This window comes from Gymnodraco acuticeps, unplaced genomic scaffold (assembly GCF_902827175.1).
Source record: "Gymnodraco acuticeps unplaced genomic scaffold, fGymAcu1.1, whole genome shotgun sequence".
Lineage (NCBI taxonomy): Eukaryota > Metazoa > Chordata > Actinopteri > Perciformes > Bathydraconidae > Gymnodraco > Gymnodraco acuticeps.
The window spans coordinates 798,633-814,950 of record NW_022989800.1 but is presented as its reverse complement, the minus strand read 5'-3'; the positions used below and the strand labels follow the sequence as shown (position 1 = coordinate 814,950).

The 16,318-nt window shown below is 40.3% G+C and overlaps 2 protein-coding genes across 2 annotated transcripts; both read right to left on the bottom strand.

Moving 5' to 3' along the window:
• Positions 1-1,141: 1,141 nt before the first annotated feature.
• Positions 1,142-4,058, bottom strand: epcam (epithelial cell adhesion molecule). The gene is made up of 9 exons (XM_034224508.1): positions 3,724-4,058; positions 2,952-3,053; positions 2,603-2,864; positions 2,446-2,511; positions 2,294-2,360; positions 2,058-2,156; positions 1,771-1,968; positions 1,634-1,678; positions 1,142-1,531 (listed from the first exon to the last, which is right to left on the bottom strand). The coding sequence occupies exons 1-9, from the start codon at positions 3,785-3,787 to the stop codon at positions 1,508-1,510; spliced, it is 927 nt and encodes a 308-aa protein (XP_034080399.1). The 5' UTR covers positions 3,788-4,058; the 3' UTR covers positions 1,142-1,507.
• Positions 4,059-6,914: 2,856 nt separating this feature from the next.
• LOC117551701 (homeodomain-interacting protein kinase 1-like) lies at positions 6,915-8,959 on the bottom strand. Its single transcript, XM_034224675.1, has 6 exons — positions 8,905-8,959; positions 8,366-8,535; positions 8,084-8,269; positions 7,793-7,971; positions 7,560-7,683; positions 6,915-7,472 (listed from the first exon to the last, which is right to left on the bottom strand). Exons 1-6 carry the CDS (start codon positions 8,957-8,959, stop codon positions 6,915-6,917), a joined length of 1,272 nt encoding a protein of 423 aa, XP_034080566.1.
• Between the last annotated feature and the right edge of the window lie 7,359 nt (positions 8,960-16,318).

The window sequence follows — 16,318 nt, the reverse complement described above, 5'->3', positions numbered from 1 at the left end:
TTCATTCCTGTAGTTTCGAAGAGAGGTGGGGGAGGGAGGAGGAAATACATAGCCAACCTGTCTGAACTAGTTAGAGACATGCTTTTGCCCCTGTGTTGCTATGGAGACAAGTGGGGGGAAGGCATGGGGTTGAAAAACTAGGCGAGGCAAGAGAACTAATAGACAAATGATTAATTGTAATACTCTGCTGGTTAATATACAGTATTCAAACTAGAAGAGCACAATTACACAAAGTAAGGTCAACTATCTGATGTTGTGTACTTTAAAGATAAAATACATTTAGGCTGCTTACAGCTTTTTTTGGCACAGCATTTACTTTGTGTCCCTTGAAAAATAGAGACTTATCCTACATTGTGTGACAAAGGTTAAACAAGGACTGCTTCTTAGAGTGCTGCCTTCAGCTGGAGCACACCCAACACAGGTCATGTGACAGGATACAAATGCCATTTTTAACCAGTTTCACCAAAATGTAGGTTTGCTGCAACAACACCTGTTTCAAGATGATTGTGCAACAAATTCCCAATTCAGTCTTCGGTTAGGTCTCCCGTTTTGACAAATGAATAAATGCTGCCATAAGTAATTTTAAACTCCTTTGTGTACATATTGCACTAGTTCCTTTTTTATGATAGTGACAGAACCTGACTGACAAGTTGAACACTTTGCAAGTTTCAGAGGTGAGATAGAAGTGACTAACCAGCTCCCTTTAAAAAGGTAGTCTCACTAAACGGCACTTACATTCCACACAACTGAGCTCAAACACTCAATATTAAACTACATTCAGGCATGGATGAGACATTTACAAGTGTATTGTTAGTCAGATTCAAGACAAGGACATTGGAAAGCAGAGATTAAAGTGTCCTTTAAGGATTCAAAGCAGGTAGCCACACCCTTTTAAAAACATTTCAACATGGTAGAAACCTGCCCCGTGTAAATCTACATTAGAATAAGCAGCCATTTCACGTGACACTAAAGGGAGGGAATAAACAATGACCACACAATGCAAAATGGGGCCCAGAGTGTTTGCCTCTAGCTTCATCACTTCCCCCCCATATGATCCTCTGTACTTTTCCACCGTGTCCGAGGCACAAAGCTTCTTACACAAACCCTTAGTTTTTAAAATAAGAAACCTGTATCACATCAAGTCTTTTAAAAACGTTTTTATTAAAAACAATCCATCAAACACACATAAGTAACAAACTGTACAATCTATGGCGCAACATTTAAACCCTTCAAATGTGTTCTAAACATAAAACGGCATATGGTCTAGGCTAATTTTCGAAAAGTTCTTTATGGCATATAGATTTGAAAGTTGTGTCAAGACTTTAGAGAGTTTATAAATAAAAATGGCGGTACCGGCAGTGCCAACAAAAAAAACACAAGCAAGTTCATTCCTTTACAATCCATATGCCTCAAGTAAATTGGTCAAAATGGCACCCTCCCACTGCAATTAAAAGTGAATCCTAAACAGGTGATGTACAAGCCGACTCTTCAGAGACTCCTGAAGAATTTACATGGGCTCCAGCTCTCTTGACTGAATTAGAACAAAGAAAAGAGCACAAAAAGAGTTGTTAAAAACATTCGATGGTGCAAAGATCGTGAATGATTGTGAAAATGTCCAAGATGTTCATCTCACCTGGGCTTTGTTGTATTTCTGGTTCTGTCGCTTTCTGGCGAAGAACTAAACACAAAACAGAGGGTTAGGATTTGTAAACTCAAAAGATGTGCATGCTGAAGAAAAGACATGTTCCATGAGTAGATAAATGCACTCACCAGGACCAGCAGGCCGGCGACCACAGCCAGCACCACCACCACGATGACGGCGATGATCCCACCAGACAGGTGCTTCATGGTGAACGTCGGGGGCTCCTCATCCACGTAGTACACCAGGATGTTCTCCATCTCCACCTGCTGGCCTCCCATAGTGGCCGCAAACTTGTCCTGGTTCTTGAAGAGGGGCAGCACCTTGACCTGCAGGAGAGGAGATTATAATAGGGTCAATGGATTTCTCTTTTGGATATATACACATATATAACTAAATAAAGGAACATTTAACATACATCTTTCTCCATGTAGTAGGCCATGTTGGTCAGGTCATTCTCGCGGTCTCCCTTGACTTTCTTCACATCCACCACAATCATGCGAGAATCAGCATCATACTGCAGAAGAACAGACAGGAAATGAGTGGAGTGTTCCTGTAATGCTGCTCTGATAATAAATTGTTCTCAAAGAAGTCCCTATGAAGTTGACTAATGTAACAAACAGAAATAAAATGTGGACCAGATAAGACACTTACCTCAACTTCTTTCACCATGGCCTTGTTAAAGTTGTCATAACGCTTGTGAATGGCATCGGCAATGGCACTGTATTAAAAAGGCAAGAAATTAGAATCATAAAAAAACTCAAAATCTAATGTCAGTGTTTTTAATTAATTTTAAATAAACTTACGCTTTCAAATGATCTTTATTCAGTGGAGTTGCCACAGGTTTGTGTGTCAGCTGAAGACGAACCCAGCTAAAAGAAAAGAAAACAAGCGGTTAATATAGAGTGTTGGAACACTATAACTTTGAACACAGTCCTCTGAAATGATGTTGACATCACTTACTTGGTCTCCACCAGCTTCTCACACTTGAGGGTTTTGTCTCCCTTGTCAGTTCTACGAACACCAGCACTGTTGACACACCAGCACTCCTCTGTGTTGTTGCACTGCTTGGCCTTGAATATGCCGCTGTTCTCACACTCTGGGTCGTAGATGCCATCGTTGTCCACAAAGGCAGACTCAACTGGTTTTCCTCCGATAAGACGGGTGCTAAGGTTCTTGCTAGATCTGTACATCTCAGCCTTCATCAAGAAGCACTTAGGAATCACTGAAGGTGGGGGGAAAGGGGGTAAATAACAAGCAAAAAAAGTAAGAAAATCGACATACTTTATTTCATCAATTATGTTTTACTTACTTTTGGTGCAGTCAAGGGTTTGCTTATTGCTGTCAGAAACCATCAAAGAACAGGCACAGGGATTTCCATCACAGGTGGCCCATTTCATAGGTTCACATGAACCTAATTAGGAAACACAATTAATAAAAAAGGAAGAACATGTCAGTGATCCAAAGCATGAACTAGATCGCATGTAAAGTATATTTCTGGTAAAAAAAAACTAATCTAATGGCACTTCACTAAACTAGGATTGTTTTTACAGCATTCTACATATTTGGACAGAGGCAGACAGTATGATAAAGTTGATATTAAAGATTGAAAAATGTCTCATAGGCTTGGTGTAAGCCTTATTCATAAGGGATGTATTGTATGGTCAGTTATACAGCACTATACACAGAGGTCAAAGCAGGTAAACCAGCAGGTTGATCAAACACCTGGGCGTTGGTTTCTCCAAACAGAGAAGTCCCCAGGGAGCGGGACAAATCCTCCCAACCCCCACTCAACAGCGAAACTACCTGCGTTTGATATTTAACTAGCTTTTACTTCCGTTTCCCATTTTTTCTTACTTATTAAAAGACGTCATACAATGCAAACATTACGCGTAAGGAAAGAAACGTATTAAAATATAAAACTGCCACCTGTTCAAACACACCCTATTAAAGTTAACATTTTCGTATGTAAAGCTATACAAGTATTGAGAAAATATACTGACTATTAAATAATATCATAATTTAGCAGCATGCTTGCGAGACATTATTTAGATAAATAAAGTTTAAGAATTCAAAAGACTTACAGCTTTGAGCTGACGCCGTCGCTGCGAAGGCAACGAGCACGAGAGCAATCCACATTTTCATCATGGTGGAATTAATTAAACCTTAAAAACGAATTAATGTGAATCCAAAAGTTTCCCTCTTCTGCTTTCTATCCGTCTGTCGTCCTCAGAGGTCAGTGAAGTAAAGAATGGCGTCCCGAGTACACAAGGCTCCTTTTTGTCCCTGCAGGTGTGTCCTGGTCGAACCTGTTTGGAGAGAAACTCTAGAAGCGCGCACACGCCAAAGGTAAGGTCTCAAAAAAGCACGAGCACTGAGATATTGTTGATTTCCGGTAGGCCTATTCCCTTTGGAGGTTGTTGTTCAACTGACAAGGAGCTTTATAAGAAAGTAGTCTCTTGACGTCACCCTCATTTGCATAGTCGAAAGAGTGGGGGTCAAACGTACCTTTTTTCCGGTGTGACCATATTTGGTCTTGCAGCCTTTATTTATCCAGGTAAACAATCCCATTGAGATCAACGATCTCTTTTACAAGGGATACCTGCCGTTTATCTCGCGCGAGCTCTCTCACTCTCTGTTGACACATTGTACTCTTTTATCTTCAATACATGCAAGATTTCTTAATATTGTATGACTTTTGGCCAACAAAAATAAGTAAAACATATCCCAACGAAAGGAAATATATATTTGTATAAGTCAGAGTACTTTTTTGGTTCTCCTGAACATATTCTGCCTAAATTATTATCGTGAAACTGTTTTCTACTAGTCTGTGGCTTACAGTTACCTTCATACTTAAAGACTCGCTATTATTATTCTACAGAATGTTGATAATCACTGTGTTTTTTTTGCCTGTAAAGTCCTTTACTTTCTGATGTATCATTAAACTATTCCTGCAGGATAAAATATATCTCTTCTGACAGTTTAACCTACACCAATGTAATGCTTTTCATATATTTTAAATATGTTAAAGTAACATTAAAACAATGAGATTTGTATCACTTTGTGGAAACAGTTCCCTCATAGCCATAATATATAGAATTGTGTGCTATATTGAAACTATTTTTGCTGTATCCAGAGATGTGTTCATATTATCACATCCCAATATGTGCCAAAAACGCACAGTGTTTAGGACATAATTCTGAATATGTTACCTGTTTATTATAAACAGAGGCACATCAGACATGATGACATCATCAACTGTCCCTGCAGGTATCTTACCTGACTGAAACCAGAGGCTGGGAAAACATTTCCCAGCTGTCGTTGTGAGTCAAGTTCTGTTTGGATGACATGGCTGAGTCACAGTTTAGAGATGATCTATGAGAGAAATATTCTCATAAGCATTGAACCCAATATTTTCATCTGTATTCTGTAGTTTAAAAAAGTGCTTATTTACTAAAGGCACAGGACTATCAATCAAAGGGATTTTCCAAGAGTGGCCCTTGAAGAATGACGGTGCTGTGTTCTAGTATTCACATATGCACTTCTGATGTGTCATTTAAAAAAAAAAAAGTCCAGCAAGGTTGAATTTTGCAAAGGTGATTAAAACAACAAAAACGGCAAGTAGCCTATATGCAAAAAAATTTCACTGCATTTCGTATCGCAGGCATTAACTTAAGGACAGAGTTATTTATCACATTGATTTCCTTTATTAAGTGTGAAATGCATTTGGAATACATTGACATAGGTAGGAGAAGTACTCAGATATTGTACTTGAGTAAACGTAGAAGTACCCGAGTGTAGGAATACTCCGTTACAACAAAAAATCCTGCAATCAAAATGTTACTCAAGGAAAAGTACAAAAGTATTGGCATCAAAATATAGCTACTTAAAGTGCCAAAAGTAAAAGTACCTATTATGCAGACTGCCTATTTCAGAATAATATATATTATATATTTTAATTATAATTAATTATGCATTAAAGTGTTATCAAAGCTGGTAAAGGTGCAGCTAGTTTGAATGACTTTGTACACTGCAGGGTAGCCAGGGCCGTCCCTCCCTACAGGCCGATCATGCAGACTGCGTGGGGCCTCACCTTGCGGAGGGGGCCTCATCTTGAGGAGGGTGCCTCAACTGAGCCGAAAATGCGGTGCCCCTATGCGCTTATGCGGCGCAATTTGTGTGGCGCGGCACGGTTTCGCAGCTGCGAGGCTCCATAGCACCCTGAACATGGCAGACACCCGATTTATTTTTAGTGGAAATCCTAAATTGTAAGATAGTTTGGCCATTAAAACGCTTTCTGATTAAATAGCGAGACGTGTAGAATCTATAGTTTGATAGATATTACGAAGATTATTTGAGCTCCATGTTTTTCTTTACAAAATATTGTTTCCATGTCACGTCTTGAGAGGGTTATTTGTGAATATACTACGTTTTGCCCTGTCGACCAACGTTTACATTATTACACGTTTTTTTTTTGTGAGACTGGGGCTTGTGAATGTTACTCGAGGTATAACTAAAGTCTTATTTAAGTGTTGATTATATTTAACATTATTAACCTAAGTCTGTAAAGTAACTAAATATACACAATATGTGTAGTGTACAAAGTAGCATAACATGGACATTTAGTAAATGTGCTTTGTTACTTCCCACCTCTGCTCATTTATCCATACATCTTTCCGACTACTGAACATTGTTTATGTCTACTCGATGTTATAAATCCAACTGTAATGATTCAACACACACATGTTAATGTTGTCTGTGCTTTACCACAACCACTCAACATGTAAACGGCTGAAATAAAAAAAAGTCCCGTCCGCCCCTTTCCCGTAAGGGGGCCCCGCCGACTCCTGGGGGCTCCTGCTCTGTCGGGGCTCCTGCTCTGTCGGGGGTCCGTCCGACTCCTGCTCCCGTTCCGTTGCGGGTCCCAACGACTCCTGTTCCCTCTCCTGTTCCACCGGCCCCCGAGTCGATTCCATCTCACCGTGCCCCTGCCGTTCCGTCGGAGGTCCTGCAGATACCAGCTCCCTCTGCCCCTCCTGTCCAACCACACTCCAGGCCGTCCTCCAGAGGGGTCTCGCCGCCCTCCAGCCGGGCCCCCAGAGTCTGCCCGTGCTCAGCCTCTGACTTGCACCCCGGCCATCTGCCCCAGATTCCCTGCCAGAATCCCTCATCTGTACCCCCTCCACCCTCCCTTTTGGCCCTGGTCAGTGCCATTGCAACCGTTTTTTTAAAATAATGATGAAATAAAAGAACAAAGAAAGAAAATAACATACAATTATTGCTCAACATTTGTAGAGCAACAGCTGCACAGGGCCCTAAACATCCTGCTGAAGAACTTCCTGATCCTTTTTCCACGACTGTTTCTGGTTGAGACTCCATCCGAGCCAATGTGGGCGTCAGTGGAGTCAAACGTTAAGGGTGGAGCAGGGTTATCAGCTGTGACTGTGCCTTGGTCAGCCGACACGGCATCATACAGGCCAGTTGTTGCTCTGTGTGAGTCTCCACCACCTTTTTCTACACCCAACCTACTGACGAAAGAATCTGTTGATTCATTGTCAGCGCAGGCTACGTCTGTTGAGCTCATGTTGGATGAAGCACCCTCTGAGGTGTCCGTTGCAGAATAATAACCATCATCAGCGTAACTGTTATCTTCTTCAGATGATTCCTCGACTAGAGAGTCATCAGCATCCAGTCCAGTTATGAACGGGTGAAGCAGAGCGTCACTGGGTGTTATTCTGTTCTCAGGATTCAGGTGCAGCATCTTACGAAGGAGGGTGGCAAATCTTTGCTCATTCTCGGAATTGTTACCCATCATCTTAACTTCGGTTTTCATCTGGATAACAGAAATCGATTAGCCAAAACGCTTCTATTTGGGTTTTCAAGATAAACACCTAAATCTAATTGTGTTTAGATTACTTACATGATAAACTATGCATCTCTGAGGGAATAACGGGCTGCCGAGGTACATGGTTGCCAAAACTCCACCCAAAGACCACATGTCTACTGCCTCTGTGATGGGAAGGCCCAGAATAACTTCAGGAGACCTGAGGGTGGAAAACAAGCTTTTTCATTTTAGAATGTTTTACATATCAATGATGTGATTTGAATACAAAAAAACAAACAACTAATGATAACTGGAACTCAAATACCCACCTGAATGCAGCAGCCTGCATGACGACACCGCGTTTCACTTTCGCAGATACAACGGCTGAACCAAAGTCGATGATCTTGACTCTGAGTTGGTCGTTTTCAATCGTCAGCATGATATTTTGCGGGTTGATATCAGTGTGAGTTACACCAACAGTCTTCAGAGACTTCAGTGCACTGAGCAGCTGCAGAGACAGAAGATAAATAAAGTTGCTGCAGTTAAAAATTGACCATTTTGAACGTATTGGTGTACACAATTCATCATGATCGCTACCCGGTTAGATCACATCCACATACCTGTTGTGCGATGGGTTTGATTTCCTCCAGAGAGAGCGGGTTGCCAGGTCTGTCGTTGAGCAGCTCGTGCAGATTCATGTCCAACTTTTCAAAGGCCAGACATGAGTACCCTTTGTGTTCAAAGCTCTCCACGAATCGAACAAGGTTGTTCGGATCAAGACCATGGATCATTTTCAGCATGGCCAGCTGGAGAGAAAACACAAAAATGAAGGCATCTAAGTAACAGTTATTAATAAATGGCATTAAATGAAATGTGATCATTTAGACTCAGATGATGTATACCTCTGTGTGGTGCTTCTGGGACTCCTTCTTATATATCTTGATGGCCACAGATTCTTTTGTTTGTGTGTTGTTGCACTCAGCGACTGAACTGAAGGTGCCGGTGGAGGTGAATTCCAGTACCTGGTACACACTGTGCAGCACGTCCAAGATTTGGATCTCAGCCTCAGGTCCTGAGACAGACACATGGAGAGAACATGTGTTTAGTCTCTACATTCAGTCAACACGAAGCAATACAGATGATTCTCCGGTCATTTAAATGAGGAGCATTCAACAACATTAAACACGCCACTCGAAAGCAAATTATTGAAAAAATATCAATCAACTCAACGTTTATTAATTATATAACTGTACTTTCTCATTGTGTCTGTACTTTATTCTTGATCTCACAGTTGTCCTTGTATTTATCTAACTGAATGAATTATTGCTTCTCTTCTAACTCCATCACAAAAAAATTACTTTTTCAACATTTTCAGTAGGATCAGGACTTTTTGCAGATTTATTCAGATTACACATGAGGAAGAAAATGCTGTGTGTCTCACCTGTGGAGCTCCCTGGGAGCTGCAGGTTTTCCTTTCTCAGAGTTGAAAGGGACATGTTTGTTATGTCAAGTTTTGTAAATTCAAAGCACTTGAAGAGCAATGGTTTTCCTGTGTTCCCTGTCTGAGCAGGTGATACTGAATGACTTCTGACTGAGTCCTATACCTGTTCCAACGGAATTGTCTTTGATGTGGAAGGATTCTGGAATCATGGAGTGTTCTTTTTTGTATGGTTTCCTTTAGAACTCTCATCTGATTATCATGGTTGAACAATAGAGACATGGGTTGGGTATAGGATTATATTACACAGCTATCAATGTTTATTCAGAAGCAAAATCAATATAATTTAGGCTTAATCCAAATAAAAGAGAAAACAAATATCAATAAAATGTTTTTTCATTATTTAAAATGTATTGTAACATTGTAATCCTGTGAGTAATCCCCATTAAAAAAAATGTAACAGTAATATGACGTAATTGTTAAACGTAACTAAGGGAATACTTGTATGTATCCTGATTACATAATCTGGTTACATGTAATCCATTACTCCTCTGTGTATACGGCAGGGGTACTCAAACGTTTTTGTTAAAGGTCCACTTGTGAATTGTATACAAGGTGCATTATCCATGGTTTGTGTTTGTATCTTTTATTTAAAATTAATTAATTAATTTTATGTTTTGTGAGCTGAGCTGTGTGATTTTATGTTATGTATCTCTCTGTACAGCACTTTGGTCTGGAGGTTTTAAAGTGCTATATAAATAAAGTTGGATTGGATGAATCTACTTTATTTGGGGGCCCCCTTCTGGTCCAAGCACTTGCCTGTCGGTAAACGGTGCCCCTGTATACACACACACATTCAATACATACAGTATGATGGCTTGAACTAGTGGGAGAAATTGCATTGTTTGTCTGTAGCCAATGCCTTGAACCTCGGCAAAAATGGCATTAGAAGCATTAGGTAAACTTGCGGTTACCTATCATGCAAAATGCACTTTGTGATGTCTTTTATACATAAATATGTGTCCCCGGTGCGTCGGGGAACTCACGCAGCGTCAGAAAATAAAACCCTCTCTTTTACCCAAATCTTTTAAAAACAGGGGTACAATGAGCGGATACAGATTTGTTGCCGATCTGACATCAAATCGGCAGTGGACCCACATAAAATTAGAGATGGGCGAGTCATGATTCATCCGGATCATTAACCCGGATCCTAGTAATGAGCCGGTCGTGACGAGTCTCCCTCTCGATTAACCCGAGTCCTTTGAGTCCTACACCTGATGTGACGTAACAATTAAAACTATAAATTGCGTCACTCTTTACTCTCTTTATAACGTGTACAATCACATTACAACGTTGTTGTATCCAGAGATCCAGCAGACTCGTCGCCATGCACGAATCAACAGCAAATTCAGCCCCTCCTCCGGCTCCCGCGAGAGTCCCGTGAGCCGTGAGTGAGCCGTGAGTCGTTGGACTCGCGGGAGCCATGAGTGAGCCGTGAGCCGTGAGTGAGCCGTGAGTCCGCAAATCTCTGAGTCTGCTGCGACTCGTCGAGGGAGCCGTGGGACTCGCGGGAGCCGTAGGACTCGCGGGAGCCGTGCGAGCCGGAGGAGGGGCTGAGTCTGCTGTAGATTCGTGCATGGGGACGAGTCTGCTGGATCTCTGGATCTGCTGCCTGCTATATGTTACGGCTCTGAGTCCTCGTAGGCTACTGGTCTCTCTCGATCATTGACCTGGATTCACGGATCCCGCGATTTTTCCGGCTCTAAATTAAGTTTCAGTGTAGACTTCTAACAAAATGGTCATGTTGTGCAACAGTCTCCTGTAATAATATCTGCATTTCCAATAAGGATCTTACTTGGAAACTCGTTTATTTTGAACATGGCACACAAAAAGAAACAAATGATAGAAAATTGCAAAACAGTTAGAATATATAAAATGTAATTATACAATTATTATTATTATTATTATTATTATTATTATTATTATTATTAAATGAAAACACAATTGTGCAAAATTAGCTTAAGTACAGGAACATATTAAAATAACTATATACATATAATGCAAAACACTTATTTTTTAAAATGCACACACACACACATGTTTTATTAAAGCAAAAGACACTGTGTAGCGGAGGTTAATGTAACGTTAGTTTAATATGCTGGTTAAATGCAACAACTTTTCGGTTTCACCGGTAGGATTTCTACGGTCTTGGTCATGCTGACTCATATGACTCAAATGACTCGTATGATCCGGATCTCTTCAATGATTGACTCAGAAGACTCCGAGTCCATAAAATGATCCGGATTTGCCATCTCTACATAAAATAGCTATCAGAAACAATGCCTGACGTGTTTTGGACGTAATCTCGTCTTTGTTTACATTAGCAAGCCTCGCTAACACTCAGAGCTAACCTGTACTTTAGAGCACATGTGTTTAAAAAGCAGGAAATAAAAAAAGGAACTCACCTTGTGATAAACCCGCAAGAGAAAAAGCATTTGAGCTCCATACTGTTTAAGAAATAATCTTTGATGTGGTTTAGAACAGGATGGCGTTTTATCACAGCAGAATTTAACTTTATCTCCGGTAGAATTCTGATCAGGCATTAGCTCCGCCATCCTCTTTTTTTTTTTCAAGCTAAGGACCCAAAATCCACGTTTTTCTAACAGGGCTGCAACAGAGGGGTGAGCAGTATGAGGCATGGCTACAATGGGTGAACTGGTATTTTAAGCAAAAAACTTCACAGACATGTTTTGTGTATGGACAATATATGTTTCCAATATAGCATGATAGGTCCACTTTAATTTACATCAGAATCAGAAATTCTTTTTTTTGTGTTAATAATGGGACACAGGGTTCGGTCCGGATTGATTTGCAGTCCGGTCCGGATCCGGACTTTGGTCCGGAGTTTGAGAAGCCCTGGTATAGGGTTTTATTCAAGCGGCAAACTGTGGGGTAGAGCCGGGAAGCCAATACGGAAGTGCCACACACTGCAGTTCATATATTGGCCGATAGGCGATGGCTGCAGAAAGGAGCAATTTCCATAGACCCCCATGTTAAAATGCCCAACTTTACAGCAGAAAAAAACATGTTTCTACCCCTGGCTCCATACATTTTATTATCGATATAGTTAGATTCCACCTTCATGATTATGGATCTGTGAGTGAATTGTTTTCTAACGCGACCCTTTTATTTATATTAGGTCTTAAAGTTTGTGCATAAATTAGGGCGTGGTCACATTGAGTGACGGCTCTGTCAAGTGCCTGCCGCTGTTAGCTTCTTGTCTCTCTGCTAGCTGCTCCGTGAAGCTAGCTACAGGGACTCTGCCTGCTCAGCTCATCCAGGAAACACAACTTGTAGCCGGCCGTGGTTGTTTGTTCTTCATGCTTATATATCGGACTATTGTGACTCGCTCTGCGGTTAAAACAGACGGTGCATGAATGCGGTAAGTGAAATTCGAGTGCTTTATTTATGTGTTAATGATTTTAATCGGCTACGTAATGAATGGTAAGGCTTGGGTTAGTTAGTGGCTAGTGGTAGCTACATCGGTGCTAACGATTGTAATCGTAGCCTCCAAGTTAAAATCATAGACTGTATATATAAAGGTTAAAACTAAATAGACAAGTGTTAAGTGGGATAATACTGTTGAACAAACGGCTTCTGTTTGAGGTTGATAAAATAAGGTTACATCCTTGTAACTTAGAGATATTTTATTATGTAGGTAGAACTGTATGCATCTAAGGTTAATTTAAATTGGCTATGCTCAAGTATGTAGACAAGCTAATGTCGAAGTAGTGTATGTGAAATCAACCTCACAATAAGATGTGTGTATATTACAATTATTAATGTCATATTTCAAGATGATTACTTAGATATTACAATATGGTTGGTTGAGCTGGAGTTCATTATTGAGCTTACACGTTAAAGTCACAGTCATCTGAAGAACGAACCCAAACCTTGTTGTTTTTATTAATTGTATTACCAAATGGGTATCAAATAAACAGTAAGCATTGGTAACACAACTTCCAAAGTTACAGTAAAATAAAAAGGACCCTGACTCGGACAATACACAATCCAACATGTTCAACAGAAGAGAATCAGTTATATTGTTTGTACACATGGTACTTTACATATATATATATATATATGTTTGTTTAAGGTGTCCAGGTGATGCAGACAGGCTGGACCAGAGAGTGAGAGACAGAACTGGACTCATCACAGCAGTGAACTTCAGCACAGGTACAAAGACTCTTTTTTCATACTGTACAAAGAATCAAGAAAGATATTGGTTTAAATGAATGAAGTATTGACTTTAATACACTGATATACATTCCATTAAACAATACTAAATACTAGATCACCTACACATCAGTGAAGTTGAGTGTTTTTTCCATGCAAAAAGTTACATTTAGATATTTAGCAATATGACTTTGTCAGCTTTCTAATGTAATGTATTGAAGGCAAAGATATTTAACACATAGTGAGAACTGCTACTATTTATCTCTCAATATTGTCTGTAAAAAACGTGGTAAAAGTTATTCTTTCAGTGAGACAACAGAGCAAGCTTCTACAGTTGCACTACGTTTTGATAACAGTTAAATATTATTTTGATAATAACATATATTTCAATGTTGATGAACTTCATACTGTTCATTCATAATCTGATTGTCTTTGTAGCTCATTGTTGAAATAAAAAAAACCCATTACAATTACAAAATAATTATATCTACAGCCCCTAAACACACAAACACACCGCTTTCATAAATAACACACTTGTTCTGCAATAATATGTTTTATGTTTCCTGTCATTTTTGTTAGGAAAGGACATGCCTGAAAGACACGACATTTTCTCCTTCTCTGAGGGTCAAGAAGAACATCCAAGAGGAACATTAAAAGCTGATGTTATGAGATTTTAAGACCAGTACAGGACATTCACTAAGAAACTACTTTTATTGTGAAAACAGTCAGCTGATCGAATGCAGCTATTTCCACAACTACACTCCATCAGCTGATTATTTCTATTTGCCTCACTTTATGAGCTTCACAACATGTACCTTGTTTTGCAACGTCACAAATAAATGGGGCCAATCTTCAGTCAGATGTGAATGTGTAATCTAACATTTTCAGTAAGAATAATGGACAAAAGGAGTGCAAATACAAATACAATTTATTGAAATGTGAACCAAAAGCACATATGGACAGAAGGTGTAAACCTATTAAATGTATAAGTAAACACATTTAGTCAAATAAAGTGACCGACTAGGCCTGTGCAGCTGGTATCAGCTTTGCCCAGCATGGGCTCCTCCATCAGGCCTGGTCCTCCTCGCTGAGGAAAGACCCTCAGTCCTCTCCAAACCAACAGACAGGACGTCCATCACACGGAGGTTTCTCCCTGAAATCTCTCCTGCTCTCTGGACACCAGACTGTCTCAATCCGTCCACACTAAATATGAGGGGGGAAATGAAAATAATAAATGCTTTAGACAATAAGAAACATAAAGTTGACTGTTGAGTTGCTCAGTTTTTTTAGATTGTCAATACTATTACTGTATAACTAATATCTCAGGTTAAGAGGCACATTCAAATAAAGATTGGTCTTTAAATACACAGGGCTCGACATTAAGGACTGCCCGATGGCCCGGGGCCATCTAGTATTTAGCTCGGGCAATGAAGCCTCACCTGCTGGTTGCCCGATCTGGCAATCTATTGTGCCAGTATCATGCAGCTTGCGGATCCAGTAATGAGTGACCCGACAGTAAAACTAAACATATCTATAACTAGTTTAGGTAGTTTGAGAGGTAATTAAAATAGCTACGTGTGTGTTTTGTCCGCTCACCGCTGCATGTGATCATGCAGAGCTGCGTGTCCACTCGTCAGCCTGCTCAGCTGATCTCTCTCTCCCGTCAGATTAGACTTCACTCGCGTTTATGTCCATATCGATCAGATTCAGCTAGTTCTAGCTAATGATATGACTACCTGTTTATTAAAAGACACCTACACAATAAGTGTCGCTATGCAACTGGGTGAGGCCGCAAAGTATAGCGCAGCATTATGTATTTGTTTACATGCCCACCGGAACCCCGAGGCATTACCAACAGATCAACGCACAATCAACCCATACAGGACATCTCTTTCTCCACATTACGTGTTAGACATTAGAATTGACTATTCTCGTCTGTCACATACTCTTTTGTCTCTGAAGCGGTATTGCGCTAAAGGGAAATTATTTTGACCGGACATTTAGATTTGCCGGCTAACGGGAACTATGACGTCGCCATTTTGTGTGCTTCGCTGATGCGCTCGGCTCCTCTCGACTGCTGCTCGGGTCTGCTCGGTCAGCTTCCGGATGAGGAGGCATTCGTTCGACCAACTTACAGTAGATAACATTACAAACATTTTTAACAGGGGCCATACTAGTGTAAATAATGTTTGTTTTGGCATTAATAACTGAATGTAATGTTTTCTACTTTTTTACATCTGGGAAGGCATTTGCCTTCATCAGATGGAAAGTGTCTTGACCAACAACTTAAGTGTTTCTTATAGCTATGCAGGGCATGCAAGCGAGCAAACACAAACAAGAACAAACAAACAAGTGAAATGAAGAATACAATTGAAATTGTACAATACAATATTGTGGTGGTTCATCTTATAATTCAGTCTAGAGAATGCACCAGACAGCATCTAAGACCTGCAAAAATCTAAATTTCTAGGGGGACGGAGGCCCCCCAAACCCTTCGTGCCATTTCGTCCGCGCGCATTTTTCAGGGCAATCTCTATTGGGCTCAGGGCCATCTGTAAATTAGCTTAGATGGCCCACAGGGCCATCTCCCAAAATCCTTAATGTCATGCACTGATACATTTTATCTTTTGAATTGTTTGTCTAAAGTCAAGGATCTAGAACTGGTACTTAGTTTTAATGATACAGTCTGGTTATTATGCTGTTTGGAGGAGGCCTCACAGGTAAGAGCACTAACTAGCTACCATCACCGTACCTTAGCTTGACTTAAATGTATTAAACGTATAGTTAAGTGATATCAAAATATAAATAACTAATGTCATGCAAACATATTAATATTTGCTTGATTCCAGTGTTGAATTTAGCACAATTGCATACAAACGTTAAGGGGTTTTAAGATTCTGAAGTATTATGCTAAAAACTCAATAACTTAGATTATTATTTATAGTTTTGCTGAATAGTTTCATGTCCGCTTACCTTAGAAACGTAAAATGCGACGGCAGCGTGCAGATGGGGAGCATGCATAGACTATATATAAAGGGAGCATGTTAGCTTAGCTTGGTAGCTTCAGCTAGCTCTGGCACTTCCAGCTCGGTGGCAGCAGGTCCCGCCTCGGCTCCGCCTCTTTGCCCTTATTTGGAGCGGGCTGGAACAGGCGGGAGTTGAACTCTGACGTCACTGTCGA

What these genes read in the sequence shown, in the direction of transcription:
- epcam (XM_034224508.1), bottom strand. Translation starts at nt 3,787, where the DNA reads ATGATGAAAATGTGGATTGCTCTCGTGCTCGTTGCCTTCGCAGCGACG. An exon ending in GAGAAGCTGGTGGAGACCAA is followed by an intron (nt 2,512 to 2,602) that starts GTAAGTGATGTC and finishes CTTTTCTTTTAG; the next exon opens with CTGGGTTCGTCTTCAGCTGA. An exon ending in CCTACTACATGGAGAAAGAT is followed by an intron (nt 1,969 to 2,057) that starts GTATGTTAAATG and finishes CCTCTCCTGCAG; the next exon opens with GTCAAGGTGCTGCCCCTCTT.
- LOC117551701 (XM_034224675.1), bottom strand. Translation starts at nt 8,959, where the DNA reads ATGTCCCTTTCAACTCTGAGAAAGGAAAACCTGCAGCTCCCAGGGAGC. An exon ending in GCTCCCAGGGAGCTCCACAG is followed by an intron (nt 8,536 to 8,904) that starts GTGAGACACACA and finishes TGTCTGTCTCAG; the next exon opens with GACCTGAGGCTGAGATCCAA. An exon ending in CCCAGAAGCACCACACAGAG is followed by an intron (nt 8,270 to 8,365) that starts GTATACATCATC and finishes TTTTCTCTCCAG; the next exon opens with CTGGCCATGCTGAAAATGAT.